This window comes from Meriones unguiculatus, chromosome 16, assembly GCF_030254825.1.
Source record: "Meriones unguiculatus strain TT.TT164.6M chromosome 16, Bangor_MerUng_6.1, whole genome shotgun sequence".
NCBI classification, from domain to species: Eukaryota; Metazoa; Chordata; class Mammalia; order Rodentia; family Muridae; genus Meriones; species Meriones unguiculatus.
The window spans coordinates 41,824,026-41,843,747 of NC_083363.1; the positions used below are offsets into that span (position 1 = coordinate 41,824,026).

At 37.5% G+C, this 19,722-nt stretch overlaps 1 protein-coding gene across 1 annotated transcript in view; it reads right to left on the bottom strand.

Annotated features, from left to right (window-relative positions):
- The window catches only part of Rhag (Rh associated glycoprotein), a 34,729-nt gene extending 22,602 nt beyond the window's left edge, over positions 1-12,127 (bottom strand). The window contains exon 1 of the mRNA XM_021659038.2: positions 11,964-12,127. Within this exon, the coding sequence (XP_021514713.1) occupies positions 11,964-12,120 (157 nt within the window). The 5' untranslated portion in view covers positions 12,121-12,127. The remainder of the gene's footprint in view (positions 1-11,963) is intronic.
- Positions 12,128-19,722: the final 7,595 nt, after the last annotated feature.

A 19,722-nucleotide genomic window follows, 5' to 3' on the forward strand; every position in this document is an offset into this window, starting at 1 on the left:
TGACCCAAAATTTATCCTGGCTACAAGATGAGCAGGGACAAACATAGAGCAGAGATTAAGGGGATGTCCAACCAATGACTGGCCCAACCTGAGACTCATCCCTTGGGAGACTGCCAACCCCTGACATGATTAATGATACTCTGCTATGCTTGCAGACAGGTGCCTAGTGTAGCTGTCCTCTGAGCAGCTCCACCCAACTACTGGAAACAGATGTAAAGCACAGGAAGCCTTGTATAAGAGTGAAGGGAAGGATATAAGGACCCACAAGGGGATAGGAGCTCCACAAGAAGACAAACAGAACCAAGTAATGAGAGCCCCCCACAAAGATAAATAAATAAATAAATAAATATTGCCTCCTCAAACAATCCAGAAAAACAAAACAAAACAAAACAAAACAAAACAAAATCCCAGGGTTGTGTTACAATTAAGCTTCTTTCTACCAAACACTCGACTTATGGAAAGCTACTTAATAACTTTAATCCCAGTTTTATCAATAAGGGTTGTTTTGAAGATGGGAAAGGAAGTGCTGAATTACCACTGTGCATTGTTCAACTTTGTTCTGGTATTACTACTTGAAATCTACTTATTTTTATTTCATGTGTATGCATGCTTGCCTGCACGTGTGTCTGTTTACAAATGCATGTCTAGGGTCTGTGGAAGCTGGAAAGGGTGTGGGATGCCCTGAAACTGGAGTCAGAGAAGGTTGTGCACTGTTCACAGGTAGGTGCTTAGAATCAAGTTTGGACCCTTAGCAAGAGCAACAAGTGCCCTTAACCACTGAACCATCTCTCTAACCTCTACTTACTACTTTTTAAATTGGACCCAGAGAAGAGCATGTCTGATTGCATGCGGGTTGATGCCCCAGGTCCCGCCTCTGAGAAAAAGGTATCGGACGGTCTGATGCTCTTTGGGTGGATGACACCTAAATGAACATCTGTACAAAGTCCCAATTTATTTCTAATATCAGAGATCAGACCTCTACTCTTGCCTGATGCGTCTAAAACAAAAAGGGGGAACTGTAGAGAGCTGCGGAATGCTATGCCTTAAAGATGGAGCTGGTTTCCGCCTCCCACCTTCCCGATGGTGAGTGCTCTCTGTCACGAACAACTCCACATTTGGCTAAGGCCGAAGATCTGGCTTGCTTCCATGTATGTGGACCTATCTGCATTGCCCACATGGCACACTGCGGTTGGCTACCCAGAGGCTATTTAAGCTGTGGGCTGGCTTTCCCCGGGGTCCGAGGATTGTTCAACGTTCCTGAATAAACTGCATTGAAAAAAAAATAATTTGAATTTTGTGTTCTGTACCATCACCATCAACTGCAGCAGCAGGAACAGCAGCATATCTTTCGTTAGTACTAATTTAGCAAAGTTTTATATATTTCACAAATTTTGTTCCATTTTACTTCCATGCTCATATTACAAAAGAATATCTTGAAAGACCCTGATAGTCCAACAGTTTAAAATGAAACTTGTTCTAGTTAAGCCTATACCACCCAAACCAAACAAGATGATTTAAATTCTTCATATTCCTTAATGCATATACATTTGTTTTTTTTTCTTCTCAGAATGTCTTGAGCGTGACTTTTCCTGGAAATCATCTAGACCCCATCTTTTTAGTGCAGGGCCACACAGCTATCACACTGTACATATGCTTCTTATGGAATTTGTTTTGTTTATATTGTTATCTCTGTTGTTATTCGGTGTGCTCATTCAGCGTTTTTAAGATAGATGGAACATACCCAACTATATACCCCTTCGGGGGGAAATACTCCTTCAGGAAAGGCATGTCTGAAGATGAAAATGTTGGAGTGAGAGCAGATGTAGATAAGTAACCAGGCATGCATACATGACATAGAAGAAGAAGCAGAAATTTCTAGGGGAACAAAGGGGACCAACAGGAACAAAGATAGTGAAAAGGAGCCAATGTCTGCCCCTGGCTGGGAAACCCGCATGTAGACACATGTGAATGTGTACTTCACCTGTGTATACATGTGCACACACCCACACAAATATGATTCTCAAGATATAGTATACACTTGTATGAAAATGTTCCTCTGTCTCAGAAATATCTTTTTCTGAAATTGCTTCCCGTTGGCATAATCTGAAGTTTTTCTTGAGCTTGCAAATAAGTTAGTAATGTGCCTTGGAACTATTTAAAATATGTACTCAATCTATTATCCTACTGTGTACTCAGCCCATTTAAGTTTAATTTGCCTGTAAGTTTAATTTGCTATGTCCATTTCTGTCGTTTGTGTGTGCATAGTGTCAGGGCTAATCACTTGGTATTGGAAAACTAGTTAGGGAGCTCAACCTGGGGAGAGGCTAATTCTCCCTTGATAGCAGTCATTGGTTGCCTATATTTCTTTGTCTAGATGTAGGATGCTATAAGACTTCTGTTTTTGCATTAACATGTCTATGGATGCCGTCCTTGTCCAGGTCTTATTTATGGAGACATTTCTCTCTTTCCCTCTCTCCTTTCTCTCTCTCTGTCTTTCTTTTCTTCTCATATATTTCATCCTAAGTGCAGTTATCCCTCCCTCCACTTCTCTCTGCCCCGCCCCCCCATCACTGGATCTCCCCCAGAACCACTCCTGTTTGTTTCCCTTCAGGAAAGAGCAGCCTTCCCAGGGATATCAGCCAAACACAGCTTAGCAAGTTACAATACGACTGGAAAATACACCCTCATGTCAAGGCAGGGTGAGACAACCTAGTAGGAAGAAAAAAGTCACGAAGGCAGGCAGAAGAGTCAGAGATACCTCCACTCCCCTATTAGCAGTCCCACAAAAACACCAAGCTATGCAACCATAAGATATATGCAGAGAACCTATCTCAGACCCATGCAAGCACTGGTGATTGCTGCTTTGTTAATCATGTAGTCTGTGTTCTTCTGGTTTATGGAACCATGTCTTAAAGAGGCATGGCATGAACATTTCAGAGTTCCTGTTGTTCTGGCTCTTAGAATCTTTCTTCCTTTCCTTCCTCTCTTAAGGGAAAGATACTTATATTCTTTAATATGATACTGATGCAATCCGTAATCCAAACCCATGTGCAATGACTATATAATAATGAAAAAATAAGAATAATGAGGAAGGCTATGCAGAGAATCTGACAAGAGCAGCTATTTAGACAAAGCCTCAGTTTTGAATAAGTATGTAACAGTATGAAGCTCTTTTAGAAGCCTTTCAGTGGAAACTCTAGGGCTCTTATTCAGAAAGATAATGTTAAAATGTATTTTTCTTTAGTTTCCTTTTCTTTTTATTAATTACAGTTTATTTACCTTGTATCCCACTTGTAGCTCCCTCCCTCCTCTGCTCCCAATCTCACCCTTTCTCCCTCTTCTCCACCCATGCCCCTCCCCCAGTCCACTGATAAGGGAGGTCTTCCTCCCCTTCCTTTTGATCCTAGGCTATCAAGTCTCAGCTGGAGTGGCTGCATTGTCTTCCTCTTTGACCTGGTAAATGGATTTTGATACCCTGTTGGGCAGAGTCTTCCAGAAGCCCTCTGGGATAGGCTCCTGTCCTGTTCCCTATTTTCTCCCTCTTCCAATGATGTCCATCCCATTTGGCTCTTTGATCACCTCTACCTGAGGGGGGAGCAGCCTTACCAGGCCACAGAAGAAGACAATGAAGCCAGTCCTGATGCAACCTGTTAGACTAGGGTCAGATGGAAGGGGAGGAGTACCTTCCCTATCATTGGACTGGGGGAGGGGCATAGGAGAAGAAGAGGAAGGGATGGTGGGATTGGGAGGGGATGGGGCAGGAAGCTACAGCTGGAATACAAAGTGAATAAACTGCAATTAATAAAAATAAATATTAAAAAATGTATTTTGATTGTATTCTTCCCCTCAAGCTCATCCAGATCCTCTCCCCTCACTACCCAATCAACTTTAAGTTCTTTCACAATAAACAAACATCAAACACAACAACAAACACCCCCCAAATAAAGAAAACAAAATAAAACCGTACCCCATCTCACCCCCCCAAACCATAACCCCCAAAAAGCAACACACACACACACACACACACACACACACACACACACACACACACACAGACTGTGGCGTTCATTACATGTTGGTTTACTACTCCCGAGCATGACGTCTGCCCTGGGATGTTTGATATACCCAGTGTCACTCCATTGGAGCAAACTGATTCTTCCTTTCTGAGCAGGTATAAATGACAATTCGGTTGTTAACGCTCACTGTAGTAGATAGATTTTCATTCATTCATTCACTCATTCATTTAAAAATACAAAATGAAATATAATAAGATAAAATAAAACTATTACACTGAAGTTGGACAAGACAAACCAACAGAAGAAAAAAGACCAAGAGAAAGCACAAGAATAAGAGGACCACTCACTCACACATTCAGTGAACTCACATCTTTTTGGATTAAATATGATTTTTAGGGACAATATCTTTCAATCACTTCCAGATTTCAAACATCTCAGCCATTTAAAAATGTGCTAAGATGAATGAATGCATGTTTTACTTACATTTATCAGTTATTAATCTTTTTTAACTTCATGCATTTATTGAGTTGTTCCCTTTTCTTTTTTTAAATTACTTTTTTATTTTTTTTACATTAATTACATTTTATTCACTTTGTATCACAGCTGTAGCCCCCTCCTCCCCTCCCAATCTTACCCTCCCTCCCTCTTCTTCTCCCATGCCCCTCTCCAAGTCCACTGATAGGGTAGGTCCTCCTCCCCTTCCATCTGACCCTAGCTTATCAGGTCTCATCAGGACCAGCTGAAACGTCCTCCTCTGTGGCCTGGCAAGACTGCTCCTCCCTCAGGGGGGATGGTCAATTTCTAGATTTGCTTTTTTTCTCGTTATTCATGTAGGGGCACATGTACCTATATTCAAAATCTGCAACATTAATTACAAGTGGGTGGTGTAATATTTTGTCTTTAATAACTTTATCATGAATAGCCTACCTAATAAGTCATGCAGGATACCTGCATCCAAGAGCTGCAAGCCTGGTCCAAGAAGGCCTTCTGTAAAATTATATTCGAATTTCTATATCTGTTCCCATTCAAGATTCACGTGTTTTCTTTGTTTGTTGTGTCTCTTTAGATAATTTAAAAATTGACCAGTCGTCGACCCACCTGTTTTTTATTGGTGGTTTTATTTCACTGTTTATGTAGCATACCTTACAACTTAGACACATTCGGTTGTTCATTATAACTAAAATCGCACTCAGTGTTTTATCAGTGATATGACAATGCAGGAGGTATTGTACCCTCCCTATTGCATCCGCCACCACACACAGCGTTTATGATGATGAATTAGATCACATGGTTAAGCCTATACGGCTAGATCTTTCCATTATAAATGCTCCTTTCTCTTCTAACTATTAATGGATCTTGGCAATGATTCCTTCAGATTATATGAATGGAATATTCTCCATAGCTCTTGACTCAGTGGCTTCAAAATTCATTGATGGCTTTGGTGGCTTATACCAGTGCCACTATATACCAGATACTATAGGCAATGTTGAAATTGTGATTTTCAATGTATTAATCATCAATACCTTCTAAAATTACATTTTCACTTCTTTTCTATTTCTATCTTTGTCCCTGTTTATATCTATCTATCTATCTATCTATCTATCTATCTATCTATCCATCGAACTATCTTTCAGTCACTCCAGATATATTTCAAACATCTCAAACATTTTAAAATTGTGGTAAAATGAATACATACATGATTTACCTACATTTATCAGTTACTAATATTTTCTAGACTTGCTTTTTCCTCATCATACAAGTAGGGGTACATGTGTGTATATTCAAAATCTTCAGCATTAGTTACAAGTAGGTAATGCAATATAGTGTCTTTAACAACTTCAAAGCTTCTACATATGTCATGGTGAATGACCACAACATCAGAATACTTGCATTCAAGAGCTGAAAGCTTGGTCCAAGAAGGCCTTTTATAAAATTATATAAATATTTCTCTTTCTCTCTTTCTGCCTCTCTCTCTCTCTCTCTCTCTCGTGTGTGTGTGTGTGTGGGCTCACTTTGCACATGCCAAAGCATGCAAGTAGATGTCAGAGGACAATTTGTAGGAGTCAGTTTTCTCCTTCCATCTCAGTTTGGAAATCAGTTGACAGGTGCTATGGTAGACACTCTACCTAATTGAACCATCTCTCTTGCCTCATGTCACTCTTTTTATATTTAGTGTATTCTTCTGTTAGGGCATTGTTCTGCTCTTTTTACTGTCTGCCTTTTATAGAAAATTCCAAGCTGTTTATTTGTCCCCTCTCAGTTTCTCCTACCACCTTTCTACTTCAACCATCTTATTTATTCCTAATTGGAATAAATTGTTACCCAGACAAGGAGCTCTATGCTCCTTAAACATGTTTCCAATTGCCTGTAATTACTTTGATTACATTCTCTTATCATTGCTTCAACATTAAATCAATAGTATGAAACTGAAGGGAGAAAGTTATTCTGCAACTAATATTTAAGGTCTAGTTGTGTCTACTGCTTCTAAGCCTTGCATAAGAACAGAACTATTTAATTTAAAGTCAGTATTCAAGTTCAGCACACTGGCATCAGAGTTGTTAGCTCGTATATGACAAACTGTGTTCATTATAAAAGTTCCAGTAAAAGATGGCAATGAATAGCTCTCTGGGAACAGCTAATATTGGATAAAGAAACTGTTCAGTGCTTGTGTCCTGTCAGTAAAAAAGGAAGTGAATAATTAATTGTAAGAACAAATTACTACATGGTAATTTTAAGTGTAAATCATAGTTACATCTTTTGCTAGTCTGGAAAGTCAGAATAATTTTGAATGCTATGAAAATCCCAAAGGTTGATCACAGACTTCTGAGTGCCTGGAATACATGTTCAGACAGTCTGAGAAGGTAAAACTATTCCTGTGACAATTTAAGACACTGCTTTTCTTTTTCACTGCATCGATATTTCTACAAATGTTCAAGATGTTAGCATGTAAGCTTCTGTGTTTTTAGTAGAAAGAAAACAAAATTATCAAGTTGTCAGATTATTAATGAAGAATTTTGTAGCAAAATAGTGAAAGTTATTAACTTCATAAACTAATGACTCTCTCATACATACCATTTTAACATTTTGTGTGAAACGGTAGGATGACAATCAGTATGATGCGAATATGTGAGATACACTCCTAAAATCTGACAATGGAAGAAATTAAGTTCTTTTGTGATTGTTGATCCATGGGCTGAATTAGCTTCTAATGTAATAGGAGCTAATTGCTATTAGAAGTCTGTCCTGTGATTTATAATTCTTTCTTGAGTACTTAGCAGGTATTTTCTTTTTTTAATTTATTTTTAAATTTTAAATTTATTTTTATTAATTATAGTTTATTCACTTTGTGTCTCATCTGTAGCTCCCTCTCTCTTCCCCTCCCAATCCCACCCTCCCTCCCTCTTCTCTACCCATGCCCCTCCCCCAAGTCCACTGATAGGGGAGGTTCACTTTACATCTCAATGGTAGTTCCCATCCTCCTCTCCTCCTGGTCTCATCCTCTCTTCCTTAGCAGGTATTTTTTTTTTTAAATAAATGAATAAATGGTGGCTATCATTTCAATGAATAGGGTTGTGTTTTGTTGCTGTATTGTCACGAAACCTTTCAAGTTCCTTGAAAAACGAAATTTCTAATTACAAGTTTAGAAACTTGTATCCATTATTTTAAACTTACTGATGACCTGTGACTTCTCAAGGCCTTCATAGAAAAATTGTTGGCGGTATAAATAATAAATGAATAAGTATATATTTTATATTTCACAATGAAGTGTGTTAACATTTGTATAACATATTGAGTCAATATATATTTCAACTGAACAATGTGTAAAAATACAGAATGTTCAAAATTACCTCTGAGTACTTGATTTACTAAAAGTGAAAGTAAAATTTTTAGTGTAGAAAAGTACAAAAAGATTATTGGTGTGGTTTAAATGCCAATTATGTATTCACGCCCTAGCATTTTCAGAATCTATTAATAAATTCTCCTCAAAGGCCCTTTTATTTCAAATCACATTTTTACTATACTGACTTCAAGATGGATTTATCAATTTATGTCCCTTGACAGAGATACCAGCACTTCTTTGCCTTAGAAAACAAACATACAGCATATACAGTATTGCAAATTAGCATCTCAGAAACATGAAATTCAAGTGTGCAACCCGTCTATGGTGAGTCTAGGAATATGTGCAAATTCAAGGGTTATATGACATCACTTTACCTCATGTATTTGTGAGAAACTTTAGAAGCTTTCAGCACTCTGACTGCAAGCTGTAGAGGTGCTTGGGAAATTCAGCCTTCTTTGCCTTAAATCCTAGCTCTTAGGACAGTGCCTCACACCAGGCTAGTACGCAAATGCTTGTTGATTTGACTTGAGTATTGTTTCCTAATAATAGAGGTTGACAATTTGTATATGTCAACTGTTTGAAATTTAGAAAAAATATACTTTCCAAATGATATAATTTTCACCACTATTCTCCAAATTATTTTAATAAGGGTCATGTCGCTCTTTGAACGTGTTAGTTTTAGGATGTGAGTCATCCATAGGTTTAAAATTGTGTGTCAAGCAGTGAATGTACAAAGACTGACCTCTAAGACAATTTAGATAATTTAGTCTATACATTTTATTAACATCTAAAACAGACAGACACATATACATGCACATCACATTCCCGTCTCTCACTGAGACAAATATTTCATGAAGGTACAGATTGCATCTATTTTGTCTATACTACTTACTACCTACATCCTAAAGCCTAGAAAATTCTTCACAAAATCATAAGAATGATAAATATTTTCTTAATATATTATGTTACCACGGAAATACCGTGCTCTCAGCAAATGATATGATGAATGTTGGAATTGTTAGTATAAGTTTTTAAAATAAATTTTTGTAATATATAATCATCATATTGTAAACATATTGCATATGTACAAGAGTTGCATATGTAACTCTTATTGCATATTACATACGTACAAGGGTATAAGAGTTATATGATCCTGAAAACAAAGTCAATTAATTTACCCATTGTGTCTGCATAGTTACAGTTATGTATATTTGTGTGGTGAGATTTAAAATGTATGTTCTTAAAATTTTGCAAAGAATAAGATACAGTGTTAGCTCCCATTGGTAGCCTGCATACTAAACTGCCAGGAATTAATCATTTATTATTAATCCAGGGAATAATTAATATTTTTAGCTACTTCCTCCACCTTACCTTTTGCCTTATTTTGAACTGAAATTTTGCCTAGAATCTTTGACACCAGACTTAATGGTTCACCTTGAATTGTGGGAATTATTAGATTCTTAAGATCTTTATATATTTAATGACATTAATCTTGGGGAGTATTTTTGACAGCTTATTTATATTGTCTTACAGTCTCTTGCTGCCATGTACTGTAGACAGTGGTGCCTCACTATAATGAAGTGGAAATCATTTTATCTGAATAAATGTTCATAGTACATTCTTGCTACTTAATATATTTATTCAAAGCTGGGCACATTGGTGCACACCTTTAACCTTAAAACTCAGGGAGGCAGAGGCAGGCAGATTGTTGTGAGTTTGAGGCCAGCCTGGTATAAAAAGTGAGCCTAGGATAGCCAAGGCTACACAGAGAAACCCTGTCTCAAGAAAAGGGGAAAAAAAAGTATTTATTTAATGAGTGAATGGCTGAAAAATACAAGAAGTTTGAATTAATTTATTTCTTTATTTGCCTCTAAACTGAAAAGTATAAACATTTAAAGTTTTATTTAATATTTATATTAACACAACTAACTAACTAACTGACTAACTTCTATATCTCCCTCCTCATCTCCTCTCAGTTCCACCCTCTCTTTCTCTTCTCCCCTTAAGCCCCTCCCCTAGTCCACTGATAGGGGCAGACCTCCTCCCTTCCCATCTGACCCTAGCCAATCAGGTCTCATCAGGACTAGCAGCATTGCCTTCCTCTGTGGCCTGGTAAGGCTGTTCTCCCCTGAAGGGTTGGTGATCAAAGAGCCAGTCACTGAGTTCATGTCAGAGACAGCTCCTGCTTCCCTTATTAGATAACCCTCTTGTAGACTGAGCTGCCATGTGCTACATCTGAGCAGGGGATCTAGGTCCTCTCTGTGAATGGTCCTTGGTTGGAGCATCAGTGTTTACAGGGGCTCCTGGGCCAAAAGTTTTGGCTCTGTTGGTCTCCTTGTAGAGCTCCTGTCCCCTCCAAAAATACTATCAAATATCTATGAAATATAAAGGTAACCAGTTTCAGAATGTGGTCTATAATCCTAACTCTACCCTTAACTTTGAATGTTGTAGTTTGCTAAGTCTTCCTTGATCATAACTTATAAATGAGAAAGCTTACACTGTATGTACTTCTGAAAAACATAGGCACGACAGCATTATTTTAAGAAATTTAAACAGGTGTCATAAACAATAATAACAATTGCCATTTTAAATGACTTAAAAAACTGAAAGTTGCTAGAGCTTCATTTAAAAATGTAGAAATAACGGTCTACTATTATCTCGGAAGAGGAGCTAGTGACTCCGTCAGGCTCATGGTAATCTCTCAGTGTTTTAACTATTTCATAGTCTGCTTGTTCTAACAGGAAGCTCAACTGTTGTTCTCTTTTCGTCTCTGTTCTCAATGAAGGATTCTATTTTTAAACGAAATGTTCACAGCTCATGGTATATACTCACTTATAAGTGGATATTAGACATAAAATATAGGATAAACATACTCAAATTTTTACACCTAAAGAAGCTAAACAAGAAGGAGGACCCTGGGTAAGATGATCAGTCCTCACTCTGAAAGGGAAATGGGATGGACATAGGAAGAGGGAGAAAACAGGAAACAGGACAGGAGCCTGCCATAGAGGGCCTCTGAAAGATTCTATCGAGCAGGGTATTAAAACAGATGCTGAGACTCATAGCCAAACTTAGGGCAGAGTGCAGGGAATCTTATCAAAGAAGTAGAAATAGAAAAACCTTTAGGGGACAGGAGCTCCACAAGGAGAACAACAGAACCGAAAAATCTGGGCCCAGGGTTCTTTTCTGAGACTCATACTCCAACCAAGGAGCATGCATAGAGATAACCTAGAACCCCTGCATAGATGTAGCCCATGGCAGCTCAGTGTCCAAGTGGGTGCCCTAGTAATGGAAACAGGGACTGCCTCTGACATGAACTTAGTGGCTGGCTCTTTGATCACCTCCCCCTGAGGGGGGAGCAGCCTTGTAGGCTACAGAGGAGGACAATGCAGCCAGTCCTGAAGATACCTGATAGCCTAGGGTCAGATGGAAGGGGAGGAGGACCTCCCCTATCAGTGGACTAGGGGAGGGGCATGGGAGGAGATTAGAGAGACAGAGGGTGGGATTGGGAGGGAATGAAGATGGGGGCTACCATTGGGATACAAAGTGAATAAACTGTAATATATAAAAAAATAAAGAAATTAAAAAAAACAGTCTTTTTCGTAATATCACAAAACACAGAATACATGAATTTAAACTCCAGTAACTTCCTTCTTCAGCCTAAACATATCTTTTTATATTTAAGGATCCAAGCTTGAATTTTGGTATTCTTTTCTTTACTCCATGTTGCCTTTATCTCTACTGTACAGCATGTGCCTTTGGCTCTTTCATTTAAGGAAGCTGACCGATACCTTTATTTCTTAAAGAATGAGTAAAGAAACCCAAATATTAAAGGTGGTTATTTAGTGATAAAGATGCAATGAATTAAAAATATGAATTATTCTATTTTGGAATTCATTATTCTGACATTTAAACAAAGTTTGTCCAAACACTTTCAGAAGACAAGAATGTAGTAGTGGGAACATATAATACCCATGACCCTCATAAATGCAAGACAGTTCTATCATTACTTCAAAAATGTGTAACAAATCATATAACATTTAAATATTTACATCCTGAGATCCTGCACAACCCGAAGGAATATAAGAAGTAAATTGCTTACTCACAGGGATACAACTGAGAGAATTGGTCCACGGTTGGTGGCATTGTGGCGTTGACTTGGTTGGAGGCACTCTGAGAGGTCTCATAATCAACAAATAATCCAAATAAAACAATCATAGCAACTTCCAGGCCTATGGCCATGAGAGAGAATTTGAGCCGCATGGCTGTGAAAAAGGACAGAGTGGCAGTGAGGGCTGCACAGGCTGTGTGGTGTTGATAAGAGCAGAGGGCTGCTCTGTATGTGGAGTTACGTTGCACATTCAGAGTTCAGAGCACCCGAAGGACACTGCGCGCACACACACACCCACACCCACACGCACACGCACACACACACACACACACACCACATCATAAAAAAAAAGACAAGACTAGTTAAAATGCCCTTAGCTGGACAAGACTAGTTAAAATGCCTTAACTTAACTGAAAACAGTATGTTCTGTAATGTAATTATTTTGTTATTTTGAATGTTAAGGAGTATATTATGTAGACTGAAAGAGACTAATGTCCCATACAATGCAGAATGCAGGAAATCAAAAGATATACTGGATCTGTGTCTAGAATTGTATTTAACCTAATTCCATAGACACTTCTTCAGTTCCTATTATGTGCTTACCAATTTTCTTGCAGAAATTTGGGAATTTATTTGAGAAAATAAGAATATAAGTAAGGGATTGTGTGAAAACAAATAAGGGATGAAAGAATATTTACAGCACATCTTTAAATAGATTAGAAGAGTTCAAGCTTCTAATCATATTAAATGAGTGACAGACAGAATCAGAAATACTTAGTGTTTTAATTGCATTAATTTATATATATATATATATATATATATACATATACATACATACGTATGTATATAGCAACTGTATAGGCATTGAGTTACCATAATGTGCCCTATAAAACCTAAAATAAAAATGTAAGGAATGTAAATACTACTGTAATACTTAGTAATATATTCTATGTCCATGTTTTATCAAAATATTTAGAGTATACATTCTATCAAAGTGTAATTTTACTTTTAATATACTTTATCTTAAGCTAAACTTTGCACTGTCTTGTAAAGTTGAATTTTTATGGAAACTAAAGGGTCTTTTCCTATAAAACATAGACGGAACAATACACATCTCAGAAAAACATGGTGTATAACAGTTATGGCACTTTGTTAAGCAAACTTGGAAAATAGTGAGATTTGGAGTGAAGAAGGGGTAGCTGGAAATAAAGTTATCTTGTTGATTGTCTATGTAATCAAAGGCCATGCACACAACATTGAAGATGCTGGATATTGGTTATTACCTTATTGGCTACAAGGAATATACAGCATAATAAGAACCAACTCTGCCAGATGATATACTTTTTTAACCACATACAAGGCATCTTAGTGACTGTTCTATTGGTGTGAAGAGATATCATGACCAAGGCAAATCTAATAAAATAAGACATTTAGTTGAGAGCTTGCTTACAGTTGCAGAGGGCTTGTCCATCATATCAGGAAAGTGACAGGCACAATACTAGCCCAGCGGCTGAGAATTTTACATCCTGATGTGCTTGCAGAGAAAGATGCCCTTAACATGGCATGAGCTTTTGAAATCTCAAAGCCCGCCCCAGTGACACACTTCCTTTGATAAGGCTACACCTATCTTAACAGAGCCACACCTGCTAGTCCTTCCTAAACAGTTCCAATAACTGGGAATCAAGCATTTAAATATACAATCCTTCCTGTGCCATTCTCATTCAAACCATCACACACTCATTTACACAAATGTCAATACATCGGATAAAAAAGTTAGAATATGTATTTTCATCTTATAATAGGGGAGAGTGAACTTAATCAGGAAAATAGTTCATCTATTATCTTGACAAATGTTATCAATCAATTGATAAGTAATCCAAAACTACTGTGTGAATAGAAGACTTTTTCCCCAACATGTGATTGTTCTCCTAGAAGAATTGATATGTTTTTGAGAATATAGAGAAAACAATTAAATAAAATTGCTGTCTCTTAACCTTATTTCAGAACTTTCTATGCAAAATATTAAGAAAATTGCACTTGTCTGTTCATTCATTCATAGTCTACACCACGACAACTCTTTGTTGTTTTACAAAGCATAGTATGGGTTGTGGGAGGATTGTTTAGTGAGTAAAGCAACCGCCTTGCAAGTATGAGGACCTGAGCTCAGTCTTCAGCATCCACATGAAAAGTGGGGTATGATGGCATGCACCTATAATCCCAGCACTAAGGAGGAGGAGATAGGTGGGTTTCCGAGGCTTGCTGGTCAACCAATCAGCCAATCACCAACCGCAAAGTTCAGTGAGAGATGCTCTCTCAAAACATAAGTTTGATATCAACATAAAGGACAGTTGAAGTCCACTTATGGCATGCCCTAGCACTCATGTGAACACACACGTGATCAGACACACAGACCCAACAGAGCAAGTGTATGTTTGTGCATGTATGTATACACACACACACACACACACACACACATATATATATATATATATATATATATATCCCTTTAGAACTTTTTCCATGATAGAAAATAAGGTGGTAGAACTAAATTACTTCTGAAAATTTGTAAACATCCAACTTGAAGACTTGGAGAATATCTATTTACCTTGCCCATTACAGGAATCACAATGGGAGTGTGTTGCCTGTCTGCTTGAGGGAGTACATGCTCATGCCACACTTTAATTTCTGATGTTGTAGTGTTCTTAAGAGTGTTCATAGGATTGCAATGAGTAGCAAATCTGAATTATTTATACTAATAAACTGTACATTTGCCTTTGTAAACCCAGTAACAAATTATACATCATAAAGATGTATACATATCATATAAGTCAGCGTGGTTTAAATTACATAACAAAATGAAAAAAATGCACCAAATAATCCAAGACCTATCTGGCTGTTCATTCTAATGTAGTAACTGGTCAGCACAGTGGAAACAGGACTTTCTAACTACATAGTGCTGTGAAAGATTTGTCTTTAGTGGTTCACCTGAAGGAGTTCTGGCTTGCTGCCCTTGTCTTGTGTGTTAACTGTGTATTGAAATGGAGTCACCATGAGCCACCTGTAGGAACCACCTCTCTCATCAATTATTACACACATGACTTTTTCTCTAATTCAAACAAGATCCTCACAGTGTTTCCTCTCTCCACTCTTCAGGACTCAGGTTTCAAAATGTTACTTGCTCAACAATTAATATTTCTGGTACAATTAATTTGCAAGAAAATAAAAACTTCGTTTTGGCTCATAGTTTCAGAGATTAAATTTTTTTAAATGATTACTTATTTTTAATTTTTATTTTATGTTTTTTAACTGCTTGTATGTTTGTGTACCACACCAGTGCCTGGTGCTGAGAAAGGCCAGAAGAAGTGTGTTCCCTGTAACTGAAACAGAGGCTGTGAATTGAAATGTTGGTGCAGGGAGCTGAATTTGGGTTATCTGGAAGAGGTAACCGTGCTCTTACTCAGTGAGCCACCACTCTAGTCCAAGTTTTGGAAGTTTTAGTTAAAGAGTGTGAAGACCTACTTACTGCTTTAGCTTCAGATGGATATATGTATGAGGAGGAAACTTATTATCTTGTGGCCAATAGCAAATCAAAGAAAGGAAGCGGATAAGAACTCGTAGAGTCCTGTGAGGATGCTGCCTCTCAAGGAACTACTGTTCCCAAATAATGAAGGTTGTATTGCCTCAGTACTTAGGGTCGTAGTCTTTTTTTTTTAACACATTTGGCTTTTCATATTATGGTCTTTTCTTGATGTATCATGTTTATATGCAATTTTAAAGGATTTTTTTTTAAACACAGAGACTCATAGCTGAACAATGTGAAGAGAATGAGAAATGTTGGAGCACATGGTCTTCAACGGGACGTCTTCATCAAATATCTCACTTTAAAATTCAGGGATCTATGTGGAAGAGAAAGAAGGAAGATTGTAAGAGCCAGAGGTGGTAGAGTCATCTGACTCCAAGGAAGCAGCAGTAACCTTACACGACAGGACGGATGCACATATTAACTCACAGACAGGTGACAATGTCTACAAGACCCGCACAGGCTTAAAATACATAAAACTCCAGCATTGATAAATGAACTTAAATATCACACCTAACCATGAAGTTATTACAATTGATAGCTCTGGGAAGGGGAAAAAGTAGTTTTTTTCTAATGATTTGTTACTGAGTATATCAACCACACTCCAGGGCAGGCCCCATGCCCAGGAATAGTTGGCCAAATCAAAACAAAACAAAAAACAAACAAACAAACAAACAAACAAAAGAGTCCATGGTGGTTTTTATTTTCCTGAGCTTTTTGTTCTGTTTTTGCTTTGCTAATTTTTGTTTTATTAGTTTATTGTGTGTTTGGATTTTCATTTACTTGTTTTACTTTTGGAGAGAAAAGCGAGATAAAGAGATATAGAGAGATACAGATAGATGAGAGAGAACATGGATTTGGGGAAAGAGAGAGGTAGGGAGAATCTGAGAAGAGTTGGGGGAGGGAAATATGATCAAAATGTATTGTATCAGTTAAAAAAGTAAAAGACTTGAAAAAAAAAGATATTGGAAAAACAAGCAAGTAAGCAAGCAAGCAGCAAACAAGCAAGCAAACAAATCCCAATTTGATTTGTTAGCTTCTAGGGACAAGATTCTGTCTCTTTTGCATGCTGCATGTCTATTATCAATAGTGTATCTAACAGTATAAAAATGATCAATATCATTACGATGAACTGAGCTGGAATAGACTTGAAAAAAAAGCAAGGGATTAGAGAACAGTCCAAAGTCCAAATGTGAAGGAGGGAAGGAGGGGTAGCTTGAACTTAATGAATTTAACATAAGATTAAAAATTGTATATCAGTAGCATATCAATAGCATATTCTGCCATAAAATCCATAATCTCATGTATCATATATAAGATATGGTAGCATCTTTGCAGTAACTTGGATACTGTAGGCTCTGTCACTGTTCCAACAGGAAGGGCTTGTCATTGCTACCTCCATGTCAGAAGCAAAACTGATCACTCGAATCAGGGTGCTTGGAAGGACCTGAGATCTGGCTGGAGGCCAACAGAACAGTGTGGGTTTGGAAACATTGACTGCCTTTTTCAACATTCTCTCTCTGAAGATGAAAAGCAGGCCGGATGCCTGGGATGTTCTCCAGTGCCTCATCTTCTGAAACACAGGCTAGTGTTTGCCTGATGCTTTTTAACAAGTGAGGTAAAGTTGCTTAGTATCATAAATAAATAGCCAGGGTCCCAGCTAGATAAAGACTACCTTTCACTTGCTATGTGGCTTTAGGAAATTGACAGAATTACTTTGTCTCAATTAATAAAAACAGGGAAACTGCATTAATGGTTGTTGTTGGAAGTTTAATTTTTTTGCATATTCTTATTAGCAAATAATGATTAGATTAGAGCCACCATAGCCTTAGAACTCTCCCTTACTCCATCCTGAGTTCCTGCAGTTTTCATTTTGAGTGACTGTAGGTTTATAAAAGAGCTGTAAAGATACCAGAGAGTTTCTTGTCACTCTTCATTCAGCTTCTTCTCACATTAATCTCTAACAAGATATTATAATTATAATAGCAGTTATATAAAAACAGGATTACACCAACATAATACTTTTAATAAAGTTTACATTTGTTTTTCTAAAAATCTTTACTCTTTTTCTGCTCCAGGGTGCAAGCCATGGTTTCATAAACCTATTCATGTGATACTTTTCATCAGTTTATTGAGAATTTTAAACAATGGATTTTTATTTTAGTCAAACCCCTCTCTTTAATTCCTCTCAGATTTGCCTCTACTTCTTAACACTACCCAACTTGGGATCTCTCTCTCTTCCTCTCTAATTTATGTTTTCCATGCCTTTCTGGGTGGGGGCTGTTTCATGGCAAGTGATCAGATTATGAGGATCACAAACTCAGAGGTGTCTCCCATCATGAAGACAATTCTTCAGCCTCTGCTTGTCTTTGACAACCCTTTTATCTTTAAAAAGAAAAATCTTTGACCTTCTGTAGGATATACCCCTGACCCACATTTGAGGCTTACCTTACATTTTCTCATAATTACTAAAGGGTTATGGGTTGTTTGGTTTGGATTCTGTTGAGGTTAAGTGCCCTTTTCATTACATGACATCAGGAGGAACAATATCACATTAACTGCTGACATCTACTCAGATCTACTTGGTTAAAGTAGAACAAAGGTTGGTTTTACAAATATATCCCAACAAGAGCATTTTTGAATAATAAAATAACATGAATATTCAGAATCTTCAATGAAGTGAAAGGACAAAGGGGGAGAAGTAGCTAGAGAAAGGGAAGGTGGTAAAGATAGAAGGCCCTCACAGATACTTGCTTCTGGGTTCCAGGGATACCCATCTGATTAGAGGCTTGGTAGTTGGCTCATGTAGTGTTCTGTTTGGGTGGAAGGAGGGAAGTGATGTACGGCAGAGGTGGCCTTGCACAAGCTGTTTTTCAAAGATAAGGGTGGAACTGCAGGGCTTCCTGGAATATGTCAGGTCTTTACTTTTGTTCCTTCTTAAACTTAGTTTCATTTTCCACCACCTTTCTCAATGTGCCTTGGTCTGCAGAGCTTAGGCATTGGTATGGTTTAGGCATTTAATGGCATTGTTAATAGCTATGCCTGCTGATGCCGGTCAGGCTCTTTCCTTTGGCCAGTCCTTAAAGCAGTTGGGCAATGGGCTGCTGAAGGGTTGCTGAAGTCTAATTCCAGCTCAGTGATTTCTCTACCTAACTTCAAAAGTCCATATTTCTCCTTCTAAAACTGAACTCCAGTTATATTTACAAACATAAATGTTTTAATACAGATATTCCTTGTCTGAAAAAATTAAAATACAGCATTTTAAGACATTCTTCTATATCTATTGATTTTACTATTGTTTTTAGTCCGATCTTGACTCATAAGCTTTGATCCTCTTGCCTCAGTCTCTTCAGTCACAGGCCGATGTAGTGATATCTGGCATCATATATATATATATATATATGAATCAAAATCACAAGGTATGGTAGGCAGGCACTTTCCCAATGTGATACATAACCCAACCAAGGCTTTATGTGTTACTATATTAGCCATATATCTTAGAATTATATACTTACCTTTCAATCTTGAAAGATAATATAATTATACCTTAATATAAACAAAAGGCTGTGTATTGAAATCTTAGTAGAAAGCTGCCAAATGGAACAGAGTCATAAATCAGTTGGTATAGAACTTGTCTAGCATACACAAAGACACGAGTTTGAGCCCAGAATCACTAAGCCTTACTCAGAGCCATAAACCTGTAATCCCATACATGTGAAGTAGAAGTAGGGAGACCAGAAGTTCAGGGTCATCCTTAGCTACTACTGAGTTCAAGTCAACCTGCTGTGCATAAGTGGCTTTATTAGACAAATAATAAAAACAAAAAAGCTCCTGTTCTATTCACTGTAGCAAGGAGATAGATCCAACCTAGTAGTCCATCAACAGATGAATAGATAATGAAACTATGGAACACGAACAAAATGGAATACTATTCAGCTCTAAAAAATGAAATAGCTAAATTTGGAGGGGAAAGGAATAAGTTTAGAATATATATTAGCAAGCTAAGCTGTGAAATCTCAGAAAACTGGCATGTTCCTCTGCATGCAAATCTGAGACCATGACAATATCTGTAAACAAAAGCACCTGTGAGTACAGTGTAACACGTAGAAAGAAGAACAAGAAAGTTCAACTATTAGGTGATAAGGAAAGGCTGAATGCAAATGATGAACAGTTG